General features: G+C 50.3%; 3 protein-coding genes across 12 annotated transcripts in view; 1 reads left to right on the forward strand and 2 right to left on the reverse strand.

Moving 5' to 3' along the window:
• Positions 1 to 1,929: 1,929 nt before the first annotated feature.
• Positions 1,930 to 6,816, reverse strand: FEN1 (flap structure-specific endonuclease 1). Its single transcript, XM_032283178.1, has 2 exons — positions 6,432 to 6,816; positions 1,930 to 3,785 (listed from the first exon to the last, which is right to left on the reverse strand). Exon 2 carries the CDS (start codon positions 3,765 to 3,767, stop codon positions 2,625 to 2,627), a length of 1,143 nt encoding a protein of 380 aa, XP_032139069.1. The 5' UTR covers positions 3,768 to 3,785; positions 6,432 to 6,816; the 3' UTR covers positions 1,930 to 2,624.
• Positions 6,815 to 10,122, forward strand: TMEM258 (transmembrane protein 258). Of its 2 annotated transcripts, none has more exons than XM_032283179.1 (4): positions 6,815 to 6,902; positions 8,654 to 8,763; positions 9,332 to 9,468; positions 10,017 to 10,122. In XM_032283179.1, exons 1-3 carry the CDS (start codon positions 6,900 to 6,902, stop codon positions 9,456 to 9,458), a joined length of 240 nt encoding a protein of 79 aa, XP_032139070.1. In that variant the 5' UTR covers positions 6,815 to 6,899; the 3' UTR covers positions 9,459 to 9,468; positions 10,017 to 10,122. The 2 variants fall into 2 exon arrangements, with proteins under 2 accessions (XP_032139070.1, XP_032139071.1); XM_032283180.1 differs by having other exon boundaries at positions 9,332 to 9,454.
• Positions 10,123 to 10,634: 512 nt separating this feature from the next.
• Positions 10,635 to 13,224, reverse strand: part of MYRF (myelin regulatory factor) — a 36,864-nt gene continuing 34,274 nt past the window's right edge. For all 9 annotated transcript variants that reach the window (XM_032283175.1, XM_032283176.1, XM_032283174.1 and 6 more), the window contains one exon: positions 10,635 to 13,069. In XM_032283175.1, coding sequence (XP_032139066.1) covers positions 12,989 to 13,069 — 81 coding nt within the window. In that variant the 3' untranslated portion in view covers positions 10,635 to 12,988. The remainder of the gene's footprint in view (positions 13,070 to 13,224) is intronic.

The following is a 13,224-nucleotide window of genomic DNA, read 5'->3' on the forward strand; positions in this document are numbered from 1 at the left end:
TGGGATTACGGGCGAGGCACCGCACCTGGCCTCTCTTTACTTTTAAACTCATTTCTAGTTTCCAAATAGTCCCCCTAAGCCCTGTCTGCCTAAATCTTTTTCTGCAAGTGTGACGCCTCAGAGCTGGACTGCATAGCAGTGCCTCTTAATCATCCAACTAGAACAGCTCTCCTGAGCAAAAACATTTGCAGGCAGCATTAATTTTCTCTGCAGTGTGCACACAGAAAGTTAGACTAACTTCTATAGGAGACAAACTTACCTTCAAAAAACAAAAGGAAAACCACTACATTCTTGACTACCACAGGGTATAAGCCCTTAATTATTACGAGCTACTGCACTGAGGAAATAACTCCTAAGAAATCTTACCGTTTTGCCAGGCACACTGGTTCATGCCTGTAATTCCAGAACTGGGAGAGAATGGCACACATAATCCTAGCCTTTTGGAGGCTGAGGTGGGAGGACCGCTTGAGCCCAGGAGTTCAAGACCAGCCTGGGCAACAGTGAAATCCCATCTCTACAAAAAATTTAAAAATATCTAGGCATGGTGGCCTGTACCCGTAGTCCCAGCAGCCTGGGAGGCTGAGGTGGGAGAATTGCTTAAGCCCAGGAGGTTGAGGCTGCAGTGAGCCACGATCGTACTACTAAACTCCAGCCTGGGTGACAGAGCAAAACACTGTCTCAAAAAAGGAAAGGAAAAAATCTTACCGTCTCTACTTCCTGTCACCACCACTATTAACTGCAGGTTTAGAATCAATCTACCTGAATCAGAAAGTAGAGCTCAAATAAGTTGTGTGGCTTGGTACAATCTAGGAAAATCAGTTTCCAAAGTTAGCTGCCCTGGGGAAAGAACTTTCTGTCAACACCAGTTTTCAGAGGCCATTGCTGGGAAGACTTTATCCCATTCAGGCTTCAACCAGAGAAACTGTATATCCTGAAATTTCACATAAGATTACACTTGACGAATAGGTTTCTCCATTAAAAGACTTGAAAACTACTGGTCTTCAGGCTCCTACCTGTTTAATCCGTCAAGACACTGCCAGCTTAAACTTCGGACAGTGACATAAGTGTCCCTGTTAACTTCAAATGGAACTGACAGGGATGCTAAAACATCGAACACTCAAATGGGCCGGTTCCCCACCAAGCTTTATTGGGCTTATAAAACTTCAAAGTTCAAAACCATGCCATCTCTATGGGAAACAGCAACTTAGATTTAATGTTACAAAAGGAACAAGAAAATGGTTTCTGAATGGCAGCTTTCAGTTTACAAGTAGTGGCAAAGTAAATGGTTGGATGTTATGAGGTAGTTGATCTAAATTGTGAGACTTGCTTTTTTTTTTGAGATGGAGCTTCGCTCGTTACTCAGGCCGGAGTGCAATGGCGTGATCTCAGCTCACTGCAACCTCTGCCTCCTGGTTCAAACAATTCTCCTGCCTCAGCCTCCCGAGTAGCTGAGACTACAGGCACGCACCACCATGCCCAACTAATTTTTGTATTTTTAGTAGAGACGGGGTTTCACCATGTTGACCAGGATGGTCTTGATCTCTTGACCCTGTGATCCACCCGCCTCGGCCTCCCAAAGTGCTGGGATTACAGGCTTGAGCCACCGCACCTGGCCTAATTGTGAGGCTTTCTTAAAGGCACTCCTTTGATCTCACATGGAGTGACAGACTAGATCTATTCAACTTATTAAAACTCCTCTCCCAGCAAGAAACAATTAACAAAGCATCCTCCTCCTAACGGCTGAAGTTCCTTCAAGCTGCTGTGGCCATGTTATGGAGCATGGTGCCATCTTGTGGCCACTTTCAAACCACCCATTGTTAATCGAGTGCAATTACATTACAGCATGTTATCTGAGTGAGAAGGAAAACTATTTGGAGCCATGGTCCCTCCAGATATTTTCAAATGTTCTCAAAGAATGAGACATTTTGGTTACTTTTATGATTTTATTGACTTTTTTTCTCTTCATAACTTTAAAACAAAAACAGCACACGAAAACCAGTGTCTTTTAAGTCCCAACTCAGCTGATTGACAGATGAACATCACCATCTTACTCCTCTGAATAACTAGACACAAATAACAGCAAGTTCGTTTCTGCCCACCCCAAGACACAGACACAGTCAACCCCAGGGGCCCCAGCTCTCTGCCTATCTTCTCTCAGCTGTTCCTCCCATCTGCTAAGATGGGCCTTCCTGATGGCTCTCTCAAGGTGGGTCAAGTCTGAACTAGAGGAAAGCACAGGCCAGGTCCACCATCCCCTCCCACTGGCCACCAGCTGGCCAGCCAGGAAATCATTTCTCTACATCTTTTGTCTCCCGCCTTTTCTCTCCCTCTCTCTTCTCCAAAATTTGTTGCTATCACTTGGATGTAACAATGGACCTAGTGTCCATTAAACTGCCTGAGAAGTGGTTTGAACCTGATGTATTTTCCTGAGCTAAAAAAGAAAAAGTACCCCTGTGGCCTTCCTGCCATTAAGATCAAGTAAAAAAAAAGGACAAGCACTATTGAGAAGGGTCACATTAGAAAGGCTTTAGAATCCTCGCTCAAACCCTGACAGTTTCTCTAGCTGTAGCTCTTAAGGGTATAAAAGGGCAAATATTCTGGGGTCAAGCATGGGGGAAACATATTTATTTTCCCCTTTTAATCTTCCCTGCTGCCCCAGTTTTTGCCTTCTTCTTAGCAGATCCCTTGGGTTCTGGCTCCTTGCGCTTAGCTGAAGAGAGCGAGCCGGTCACCTTGAAGAAATCATCCAGGCGGCCCTGGGTGCTGCCTTGGCGGCTCTTGCTCAGCCTCTTGACCCCGCTGCGGATTCGCTCCTCAGAGAACTGCTTTTCGCCACACATGAACTTGACCAGCTCTTCTTCATTTGGCTCGCTCCACTTCAGCTCCACAGACTCTGGGTCCAGCACCTCAGGTTCCAAGAAGAGCTGGTGAGCCTCCCTGTGGAGCCAATTTTCTGGCACAGGGTACTTGTTGGGGTCGAGTCGGCGCACTATCTCCTCAATGCTCTTGTGCTTCTGGATGAGGTCCACAGCCCGCTTGGGCCCAATGCCCCGGATACTCTCACAGTAGTCACTGCCCAGCAGGATGCACAGATCCACAAACTGTTCCTGGTTCAGGCCCAGCTCCTGCAGAATCCGGCTCAGGTGGAATTCCTGGATGGGCAGCTTTTTGGATTCACTGGCAGTCAGGTGTCGCATTAGCACAGGGCTGCCAAAGGTGAGGCAGTCCATGTCCTCGGTAGCCGCAGCATAGACCTTGCCAGCCTTCACCAAGGCAGCACAGCTAGCCTCTGCCTCGCTGGGTGCATCAAGATAAGGGATGCCCATGAGGCTCAGCAGATGCTTGCACTCATCGTTGTGCTGCTTAGTGACCTTCACCAGCCGCTTAGTGAATTTTTCCACCTCCTGCTCGGCCCCAGCAGCCTGAGCCTGCTGCAGCTGCTTCTCTGCCTCAGCCCGCCGTTCACTGCGTTTGGCCAGCTCGCCTGACTTGAGCTGTGGTGGCTTGCCGTCAAAGACATACACGGGCTTGATGCCATTCTCCATCATGCGGATAGTGCGGTAAAACATGCCCATCAGGTGGCTGGTGGTCTCACCCTCCTCGTTCTGCAGCACATCCCCACCCTGGCGAACAGCAATCAGGAACTGATAAATGCTCATAGAGGCATCAATGGCCACCTTACGGCCAAAGTAGCTCTTGATGTCATTCTCCCGGATGGCACTGGGGGCCACGTCAGCAATTAGTTTGGCCAGGCCTTGAATTCCCATGGCAATACAGAGGGATGACTAAAAAAGAAAGGCAAGTCAGAGATGGAGGAAAGGAGAAGGGTTATAATTGGCGTTATCTCACCAACTTCGTGTCTTCAGCTAAATTCCACATAAAAAGGACACCAAGTCAGCACTGCTGAAGATAAAAAGATGAAGAAGACAAAGTCCCCGTTCTCAAAAAATTTAGTCTAGCAGGTGAGCTTACTCAATAGTAAAAGTACCAGAAATTGAACCAGGTGCTTAGAGAAATAAGATAGTGTTGATATTCTAAGGCAGCAGCATTATTTATTATACCAAAAAAAGCTACAACCTAGGTCTCCATCAAGGACCACTGAAGGCCAGAGTGCTTGGCCCGGCTTGAGGAGTCTAGGGACCATAATGGCAAACCTGAAAACAGGCAAATACACCAGCTAAACAAATAGATGTGATTTGTTTTGAGTGTCTGGAGAACGCTGACTGATAAGGCAGCCTTGAGAAAGGACTGCAAATGTAACATCTGAATGGAGGTGATGTGGCTTCCTCACAAGCTTCTCTCATCTCTCTGTCATCGCCTCAGCACATAAGAGTTTCTACTTTTATTATGATGTTGCTAGAGTTTCAAGCTTTCACTTTGCGTTTTCTCTCCACCACTCAGTCTGAAATGTTAACTCCATGGCTCTTCCCTGGGTCCTGATTTTGGGATCTGGCATTCTACAGTCACTGGGCTGTGAAGGAAGTACAAAAAATGATTGTACTTCAGAGCTGATCGGCACCTGATCAAGTCTTTGTGTTTTTTTGTTTGTTTGTTTTTGTTTTTTGAGACGGAGTTTCACTCTTGTGGCCCAGGCTGGAATACAATGGCGTGATTTCGGCTCACTGCAACCTCCACAGCTCAAGGGATTCTCCAGCCTCAGCCTCCCAAGTAGCTGGGATTACAGGCACGTACCACCATGTCCAGCTAATTTTGCATTTTTAGTAGAGATGGAGTCTCTCCATGTTGGTCAGGCTGGTCTCAAACTCCTGACCACAGGTGATCCACCAGCCTTGGCCTCCAAAGTGCTGGGATTACAGGTGTGAGGCGCCTCACCCTGCCATCAAGTCTTTCTTATGGCAGCATTTCCCAAATCACCCTCATGATTTTTGCCACTTCCAACTAAAATCTGTACTTGTATTCATTTAGAATTTTTTTAAAAACTAAAACTAAAAAAGAAAAATCATCATAAGCAATACTATTTCTGTTCTGTCAGTTATATTTTAATATGTGTTAAACGTATAACTATTAAAAAGGATTTTTAGTGGTTGCAATTTAGTCATCTTGCCATCCTGGCCAACATGGTGAAACCCCGTCTCTACTAAAAATACAAAAAAACAAAACAAAAAAAATTAGCTGGGTGTGGTGGCATGCACCTATAATCCCAGCTACTCTGGAGGCTGAGGCAGGAGAATCACTTGAACCTGGGAGGCAGAGATTGCAGTGAGCTGCAATCGCGCCACTGCACTCCAGCCTGGTGACAGAGCAAGACTGTGTCTCAAAATAATAAGTAAATAAAAGTCATTTTGTACCCACTGGTGGTATGTGTCCAACACTCTAAGATATATTCTACCAGGGCCAGGCATAGAGGCTTTGGCCAGTAATCCCAGCACTTTGGGAGGCCGGGGTGGGAAGACCACATGAGCCCAGGAGTTCCAGGCTTCGGTGAGCTATGATTGTGCCGCCAAACTCCAGACTGGGCAACAGAGCAAGACCCTGTCAGGAAAGAGAAGGAGAAGAAGAAGGAGACAGAGAAGAGGAAGAAAGGAAAGGAAAAAAGGAAAAGGAAAAAAACGGGAAGAGAAGACTCCACCAAGCTTTTTCACTGTTCCCACTCTTCCTTCACAGGGTTCTTTCTAGAGTATTAATGACTGTTCAATTCTTCCTTCTAATTCAGTACAAACACTTCAGCATGGCATCAAGCTCTTTCATGTTCTGATTCCCAACCTAACCTTATATTCTGGAATCTCACAGAAAGCTGGAATAAGGCCCGCCTTTTCCCACTTTTCCTCAGCTGTGCCCTCCTCTCGCCATCCTCTCACGCGTCCTTCCAAGTCCATCCCATTTGATTAATATGAGTAATTCCCCCGTGAATTGCAGCGGCAAAAGCTCTGGCCTTGAATCTAGGCGCATCATTTACCATCCGTGTGATATTTACCAAGCCACTGAGGTTTATTTTCTCGTCTACAAAAGAAAGATAACCATTACCTGTCTCTCAGGATTGCTGCCAGAGTTAACTGAGACAACAGACGGAAACCTCTAATGTCCCCTTTCCAGACCCTTTCAACCCTTCAGCTCTTACTCAAGCCGGCCGCGCTGCTGGCGTGTGGACCGAGGACCAGGCCGTATTAGCCCTTGATCACCTCGCGGCGTCAGGCAGGAAAGGGACCTCAACAACTCAAGTGTCAGAACTGTTTCTCGTCCAAGGTCTTAGGAAAAATACAACATGGCCCCGTAGGAGGGAACCTACTGCCGCCTTTCTATAATGGAAGAAAGAGAGGCTGGGAGCTTGCGCGACTGGCCCAAGGCTCACAGCGGGAAAGTGGCTGGACCGCTTGATGGCGAATACCGCGCACTCCAGACCCCGGCTCCCCACGACTCCCAGCGCCAAGCGGACGCCGTCGCTCCGGAAGGTGCTTCCCATGGGGTCTCACCTGGCCTTTGGGACACGAGGCCTTGGCGGCTAGAGCTTGGTAGGAGTTACCAAGTGCCAGCGGTGCTAAGCCAGCTCTCCCTGCTCAACTTAGCCGCAGGTCTGCTGTCTCTCCGCCGCCTTCCAAAGCCCGCGCTCCCGTCACGTGACCTGCCGACCACGCACAGCCACCTGGGGAGTGTAGTGCATGCCACGTCCCCTCAAACGGCTACTCTCATGGCAACCAGTACTGCCAGGGAGAACGACTTTCTCAGCGACCCTGTCCTACCCTCCTCCACAACCTGTCCCCACTCCACCTGCACCAGGTCCCCGCAGGCCCCAGCTCCGGCTACACCCGAAATCACACGACTACAAGTCCCACAGTGCAACTTGCGCTGGAGGTACTTCCTTTTCCGGTTGCGTTAGGAGCCTGCTCCTGCAGACGTGTTCTTCCGGTGGCGGAGCGGCGGCTTAGCCTGAGCTGGGCAAAATGGTGAGATGGTTGAGGGGAGTTCCTCACTGGGCTGCGAGGACCCCTCGGGGTCTGACCTACACCGCGCTTCTCTCCTCAGACGCCAGTGGTTCAGAGGGCTAGACGCTCATGGAACCTCCGGCTTGGGCTGAAAGGTGGGGAAGGGGGAAGCCCTTGCCATGAACTCCTTAGGTTTCTGAGCTAGCGATTTCTAAGGATGAGGGGCGTGGGGCGTATTTTTAATACCTTCCAGTTTGTATATCTCTGTTATCTGTGGTGTGTTATCTTTATCTGGAAAGTTCTTCTACCGAAGAACTTCTTGAGCCCATCCTACGATGCCCTGGGCAAATGTTTCTTGATGAAGCACTTCCAACTTTCAGGCACTTGGCCAGACTCTCCTAGGAGCGCCCACAGCCTCTGTACAGACCTCTGGCTACGTTTCGTGGACTTCTTTGTTTTCGGCCACACCTCCCAGTGACCACCGTCTGACGCGCATCTAGCTCTGGGATGATGTCTATTCATCTTTGTATTCCTAGTGCCAAACAGAGGGCCTGTAATTGGAAGCTCAATAAATGGCAGCGATTGTCTTTATCATTTTGGGGGAAGGGGGCCGTGATTGTTTACTGAATTGAATTCCAGTGTCTCAGAACAATGGGGTCAGTTTACTTCTCTAGAGTTGTTATGTTCTGGATTTTAGAAGCATTGGCTGACGGGTGACAATGAAGTTAACATTTCTACAGAACTTTACGTTTACATCCCTCTTTCATAGGCAATATCTTATCATCTTCCCTACAACCTTAGGAAAGAAGCAAATACCTATTGAGCAAAATACTCTCTGCCAGGCACTAGACTAGATGCTTTGATTCATAATCTTTTTTATACATCTGTTCTGTGAAATAGATATTACTTTACTCAGACTCGGATTACTCAGTAGAACCAGAACTTTAATGTCTTTGCTCATAGCTCACAAGATTCCATAATAGCATACGTAGTGAGGAAAATACTGAATTGGAAATTAAGGCCGGTGGGGTAGCTCACGCCTGTAATCCCAGAACTTTGGGAGGCCGAGGCAGGAGGATCATGAGGCCAAGAGATTGAGACCATCCTGTGAAGCCCCATCTCTACTAAAAATACAAAAATTAGCTGGGTGTGGTGAGGCGTGCCTGTAATCCCAGCTACTCCAGAGGCTGAGGCAGGAGAATCGCTTGAATTCAGGAGGCAGAGGTTGCAGTGAGCCAAGGTCCTGCCACTGTACTACACCTGAGCGACAGAGCAAGACTCCGTCTCAAAAAAAAAAAGATACTGAGATCTGGGTACCACCAGTCAGTGACTTAGAGCAGGGGTTCTCCGCTTGGAGTCTCTAGACATTGGTCCACAAAGCTCCGGAAATTGTAGGCACACTTTTTTTGTATGTAGTTTTTCTCAGGCAGAAAGTTCATACTTTTCATCACATTTTCATAGTGGTGAGATCATTGGCCTCAGAAAATGCTAAGGACCATTGATCTGCAGCTAAACACCTTCTGTGTCTCAGCCTCTGACTCTCAGCGGCCCTTCTTGTCTCATATTGAAAAGATAAAGTGTCTCCTCAGTTTTGAGATTGAACTGTGACTGTCACTCATACTGAATGAGTTGCTGTTGGTCGGGAAGGATTTCCACATTTCCCGGCTGAAATCAGCTTTCACAGCAGCGCCAGGCTCCTCGATAACCCCACGTTCTCTCCAGGCTGAAATTGTGGGATTCTTTGCTAGCTCTGATCTCTTGTCCTCCCCTAGGAGCTCGAGGCCATGAGCAGATACACCAGCCCAGTGAACCCAGCTGTCTTCCCCCATCTGACCGTGGTGCTTTTGGCCATCGGCATGTTCTTCACTGCCTGGTTCTTCGTGTATCCTTTCACTGAGCAGCCAGAGGACCAACGTTAGTGATATGGGAATCTGAGGGAGAAACCACACTAGGTACATGCGCCCTGCCAGTTTTGTACACTGGATTGAGGCTGAGAGAAGGTAAGGAGGGGAGGAAGGCTGGTGATGCCCAGGGAAGATTGTGGCCTTATTTCCCAAGCTCAGTTGAACTCAGTTTGTTCTGTGGATTTCCAGGACAGTGAGCAGGGTGCCTGGCTGGAGTGGAGGTGGGATAGGAGAGCTGCAGTTAGAAAGGTGGTATAAGGAAGGGTGCACTCAGGTGTCGCGAGGTCAGAGGGCTAGTCCCAGGTCCTGTCCTCATGAGCTGTGTGACCTGGGGCAAGTGACCTAACTCCTCTGGGTCTCATTTTCTTCATGGCAGTGGAGCACCGGAGTCCAGGGTATCTCTTAGGCCCCTCTGCCTGGCTGCTCTGAGCCAGATAGGCTCCCCAGAAGGCACGGAGCCAATACCTTTCTCCTCAGAGTCCCACTGCCTTGGCTGTCTGTACTCCACAGTCCATTTCTTTGCTTTGCCTTAACTGCTGTGCCCAGTTACGAGGTCACCTCTACCAAGTACACTCGTGACATCTATAAAGAGCTCCTCATCTCCTTGGTGGCCTCACTCTTCATGGGCTTTGGAGTCCTCTTCCTGCTGCTGTGGGTCGGCATCTATGTGTGAGCACCCAAGGGTAAGAGTTGCAATGGGGTGGACACGTGAGCCTCCAGGGCGCAGCCCGGGGAAGCCTCTCCATAGTCAGGTCAGCAGGGTCCTTAAGGCTCTTACCAGCATGACCCCTTGTTTGATGGAGACAGACTCAGTGGAATGGGAAGGGACAGTGGACACTTGTTCCTCTTTCCCTGTCCCTCATACGGATTTGAGCCAAGTGTGACTGACTGTGTTAGTTCTGAGCTCACATGGCCTAAGGCCTCCATCTGCCTTTGGGATGTACCATGTAAGAGTGTGGGCACAGGCTTCCCAGGGTTGTACATTTAAGTCGGGCCCCAATGATTTGGAGAGGCTGCTGGGAAGTCGGCTGGCTGGAAGGGAGTCAAGATCTGGGGCTTAAAACTTCCTGCAGAAGATAATTCACCAAACAGGCCACTGGGAATCAGCTCTGGTGGCTCATCCTGAGAGGCGTGTGCTTGACAGCCCTTGCCCCAGGAACACAGGGGTGCAGGGAGAAAAGGTGGAAAGAAGGGCCATTGGTCTCATTTTGATACCCCTCTCCTCTTTCAGGTAACAATCAGGCGGCTTCACTGAATCCCTGCTTTTGTAAATTACTTTTTTTACTATTGCTGGAAGCATCCCACCTGCTGCTAATAATAAAGGCAGATGTATGGCAGTCCTGTCTGTTGCCCATTCTGCAGGTGTGGGGGGCCGCTGGGACCTCCATTCCTCACCCAGTCTCTTCCCTTAAGGCTCACCTGTGGATAGGAAGGGCCTGGGCCTACCCTCTACTGTTTCTAGGACAAACTTCTCTAGGAATCCACATCAGTCCATTCTGCCCTGGGCCAGTCCCTGCCCTAAACATAGCCACCCTTCTGTGTGCTGGGGCATCCTCACCAGGCTCAGCTTGTCCCCTTAAGAAGGCTTTTCCCCTCGGCTACTTTTAACGCAGGTGGGCAGCAGCAGGTGCGTGGGTGGGGAAGGTGTGGCCATGGGAGGGGCTGAGGCCACTCCTAGCCCCGGTATGAAACTAAGAGGATAAGGGGTATGAAGCATCCATTTGGCTATCTGGCTCAGAAGCTGAGATTTCAGTCTTCTCAGGAAGAACTCTGAATTCCAGTTGGCCCTCGCCCCATAGGTGACTCCTCTCCCACCAGACCAATCCCAAGAAGAGAAAAGGAGGCAAGCTCAGATACAAAGCAGTATTTATACATTTATTTATATATGTATATTTACTTCAGAAGAAAAGAACAGTTCGGGTACAGGAAACAAGCAGGCCTGGAGCTGCTGCCCTCACTGCCCACCTCAGAGAATTGGTACATGATAAATACGAGTCCAAGCTTAGGGAGAGGAACTGGGAGTTAACTGGGAGGTAGGGGGCGCTATATGCACATGCAGGCTTCTATGGGGGCACAGTATGGGCAGCATGATTTGCACCGGGAGACCCTATGTACAGCTTGAAGCTAGGGGGAGATTAGCCCAGTGGCTACAGGAACAAACGCCAAAGGAGAGAGAAGGGAGGGATGACCTGCTGGACCCCAGGGCAGGGATGGGGCCAAGACACTCACACCATTGCCAGCCGGGCAGCTGGCAGCCTCCAGCAGGTGGCCCACTTACCTTTCCTGAAGCCCTTCTACCACAGGCTTAAGGCAACTTTGGTCCAAGGTTGACCCCCTCAAGCAGCTTGGAGCCCAAGCCTGGCCCCAACGCCTGCACTGAGGAAGCCCTCCCCAGGCATGGAAACAGAGCCAGCTGCTAATGGGTTTGGGGCTGTGCTGTGTCCACATGGGCTCCAGGGGGCAGTGGACGGTCACTTTCCAGTTAAGGACTGAGGGGCCACTGTCTAAGAACATGAACCCCCATTGAGGAAGCCCCAGAATCCTATTACATGGAGTGGGGCTCAGCAGTTTTAAGGCATAGGGAGGATTCCCTCAATAGGAGGGATAACAAAGTCATCCTAAGTAAGGCTCAGCCCCTGCATGGTATGGGAATGGTAGAATTCCTATGTCAGTGGAGCCTAATTGGGGAGGGGGCTGGGAGGAAGCTATCCCTGCTATTCCTGCATCCCCCTGCTGTTCCCTATCCTGAGGACAAGTGCTTTCAGATCAATGGCAAAAGGGGTCCTGCAGGTCACAGGCTTCAAGGATTCAGCTCCACTATAGAAAGGCCTCCCATTCAAAGCTGAGAATGAGCAGTGGGACAGGGGCAAGGCCTGGTTCCCAAAGAGGTGGCAGCGTACCACAGGGCAAGGACAGCCATTCCCTTTCCTGTTTCTGGACCCATGGCAGACATGGCTAAATGATTACCACACTCCTTCCATGAGCCTGGATGTGACCTCAGAATGCACCAGGTACCACTAAGAAACTTGAAGTTGGCACTTAAGATACAACTTCTTCCCTAACCCAGGGCCTTGGTGGTCAGGAGTGGGATAGGGGTCTGAGGCTCCCTGGGGGGGATCAGAGCCAGGGCCCTGTCTGTAAGTGTCACACCCCTGCTCTAGCCCACTCTGAGCTTTCTAGCTCCATCCTTCCTGCCCTGGTTTAAGTGCATTTAGTAGTTACTTCATTAATAACAGCAAAAGCTATTTGCATCTGCCCACCAGCCAAGACCAGGCTGCTGCTTGAGGGATTCCTGCTCCTCTGCTCAGAGAGAAGGAGGTGGTCACTGACATCACTGTGATCTCCGTACACTCCAGGAACACAGGCAGTGGGCAGCAACACCATCTGGGGGCTCAAAGGGAACATCCCCTTCTGGATATTCTTGGTTCGAGGCTCCGGGGCTTACCTGGCCCACTGGCCCCCACTGGTTCAGGCCTGTGAAGGGCTGAGGGTGGCTTCATCAGGCACTGAGTAGACTTAAGGCACAAAGTCAGTTTCTCCAACCCATCTAGGGCTGGCCTCGGCTGCCCTGGGACTTCTTGGGAGCCAAGCTCTCCCAGGGAGAAGAAACTTCCTGGGCCACATTTAAAGCTTAGAAGTCCAAGTCCAGCGTAACAGGCAAACCCCAGAAAGTCCACTACCTAGCCATCCCCCAGGGAATAGCTTTAAGGGGGAGAGCCATCTGCCCTCCGTTGACTCATGGGGGTCCACCCAAGTCTTTGAGGGCTGGATCCAAGCCCCCTGCTGATCTCAAAGGTGGGCAGGTCCTCTCTCCAAGAGGGTTGGCTCCAGTCTCAAAAGGGGAGGCAGGGGAGAGTGGACTCTGAACAAATGAGGGTCCCAGGCTTCCCCTTGCCTCCAGGGCACCTGAACCAGCCCTCCAGCCACCATATCTGGACAGAGGTGAACTGGTCCTGTCCTGGCCCCGAGGAGGTGGCAGGCAGGAAGGCCCAGGAAGTCTCTGGCTCTCAGGTTCCCTCTGTGCTGTGAGGGGCAACCAGCTGGAACAGCAACTCCAGTGTGAAGACTTCCAGTTTCACCAGTCTCAGGGAGGGCCAGTGAACAGCAGAGCTGGCCTGCAGTGGGCTCCAGTGTACACCATTGCATCCAGTGTTGGGGGGTGCCCAGGCACCCCTGGTCCCTGGTGCTGCCTCAGGAGGCAGCTCAGTCACACAGGCGGTAGAAGTGGAAGTAGTAGTCTGTGGCTGGTTGGACAAGAGCCTCCAAACTGCAGTTGGCCTGACCCTGAGTGGAAGGGCAGTGGGAAGGTGAGGTGGCTCTGTGAGTGTGGGGCAGATGGCATTCCCTGCTGATGTTCCTTGACACTGTGCCCCCATCCTACCACATGCTGTGCAAACCCTCATTCCTCAAGCTCCACACCACAGACAGCGGTGCCCAGA

The sequence above is a fragment of the Sapajus apella genome, unplaced genomic scaffold (assembly GCF_009761245.1).
Source record: "Sapajus apella isolate SASKATOON/1434 unplaced genomic scaffold, GSC_monkey_1.0 scaffold14, whole genome shotgun sequence".
Classification (NCBI taxonomy): domain Eukaryota; kingdom Metazoa; phylum Chordata; class Mammalia; order Primates; family Cebidae; genus Sapajus; species Sapajus apella.

Bases quoted from the DNA above. Each gene is read 5' to 3' on its own strand.
- FEN1 (XM_032283178.1), bottom strand. From the start codon at position 3,767: ATGGGAATTCAAGGCCTGGCCAAACTAATTGCTGACGTGGCCCCCAGT.
- TMEM258 (XM_032283179.1), top strand. The intron at 8,764-9,331 runs GTATCCTTTCAC...TGCTGTGCCCAG, and splicing joins TTCACTGCCTGGTTCTTCGT to TTACGAGGTCACCTCTACCA.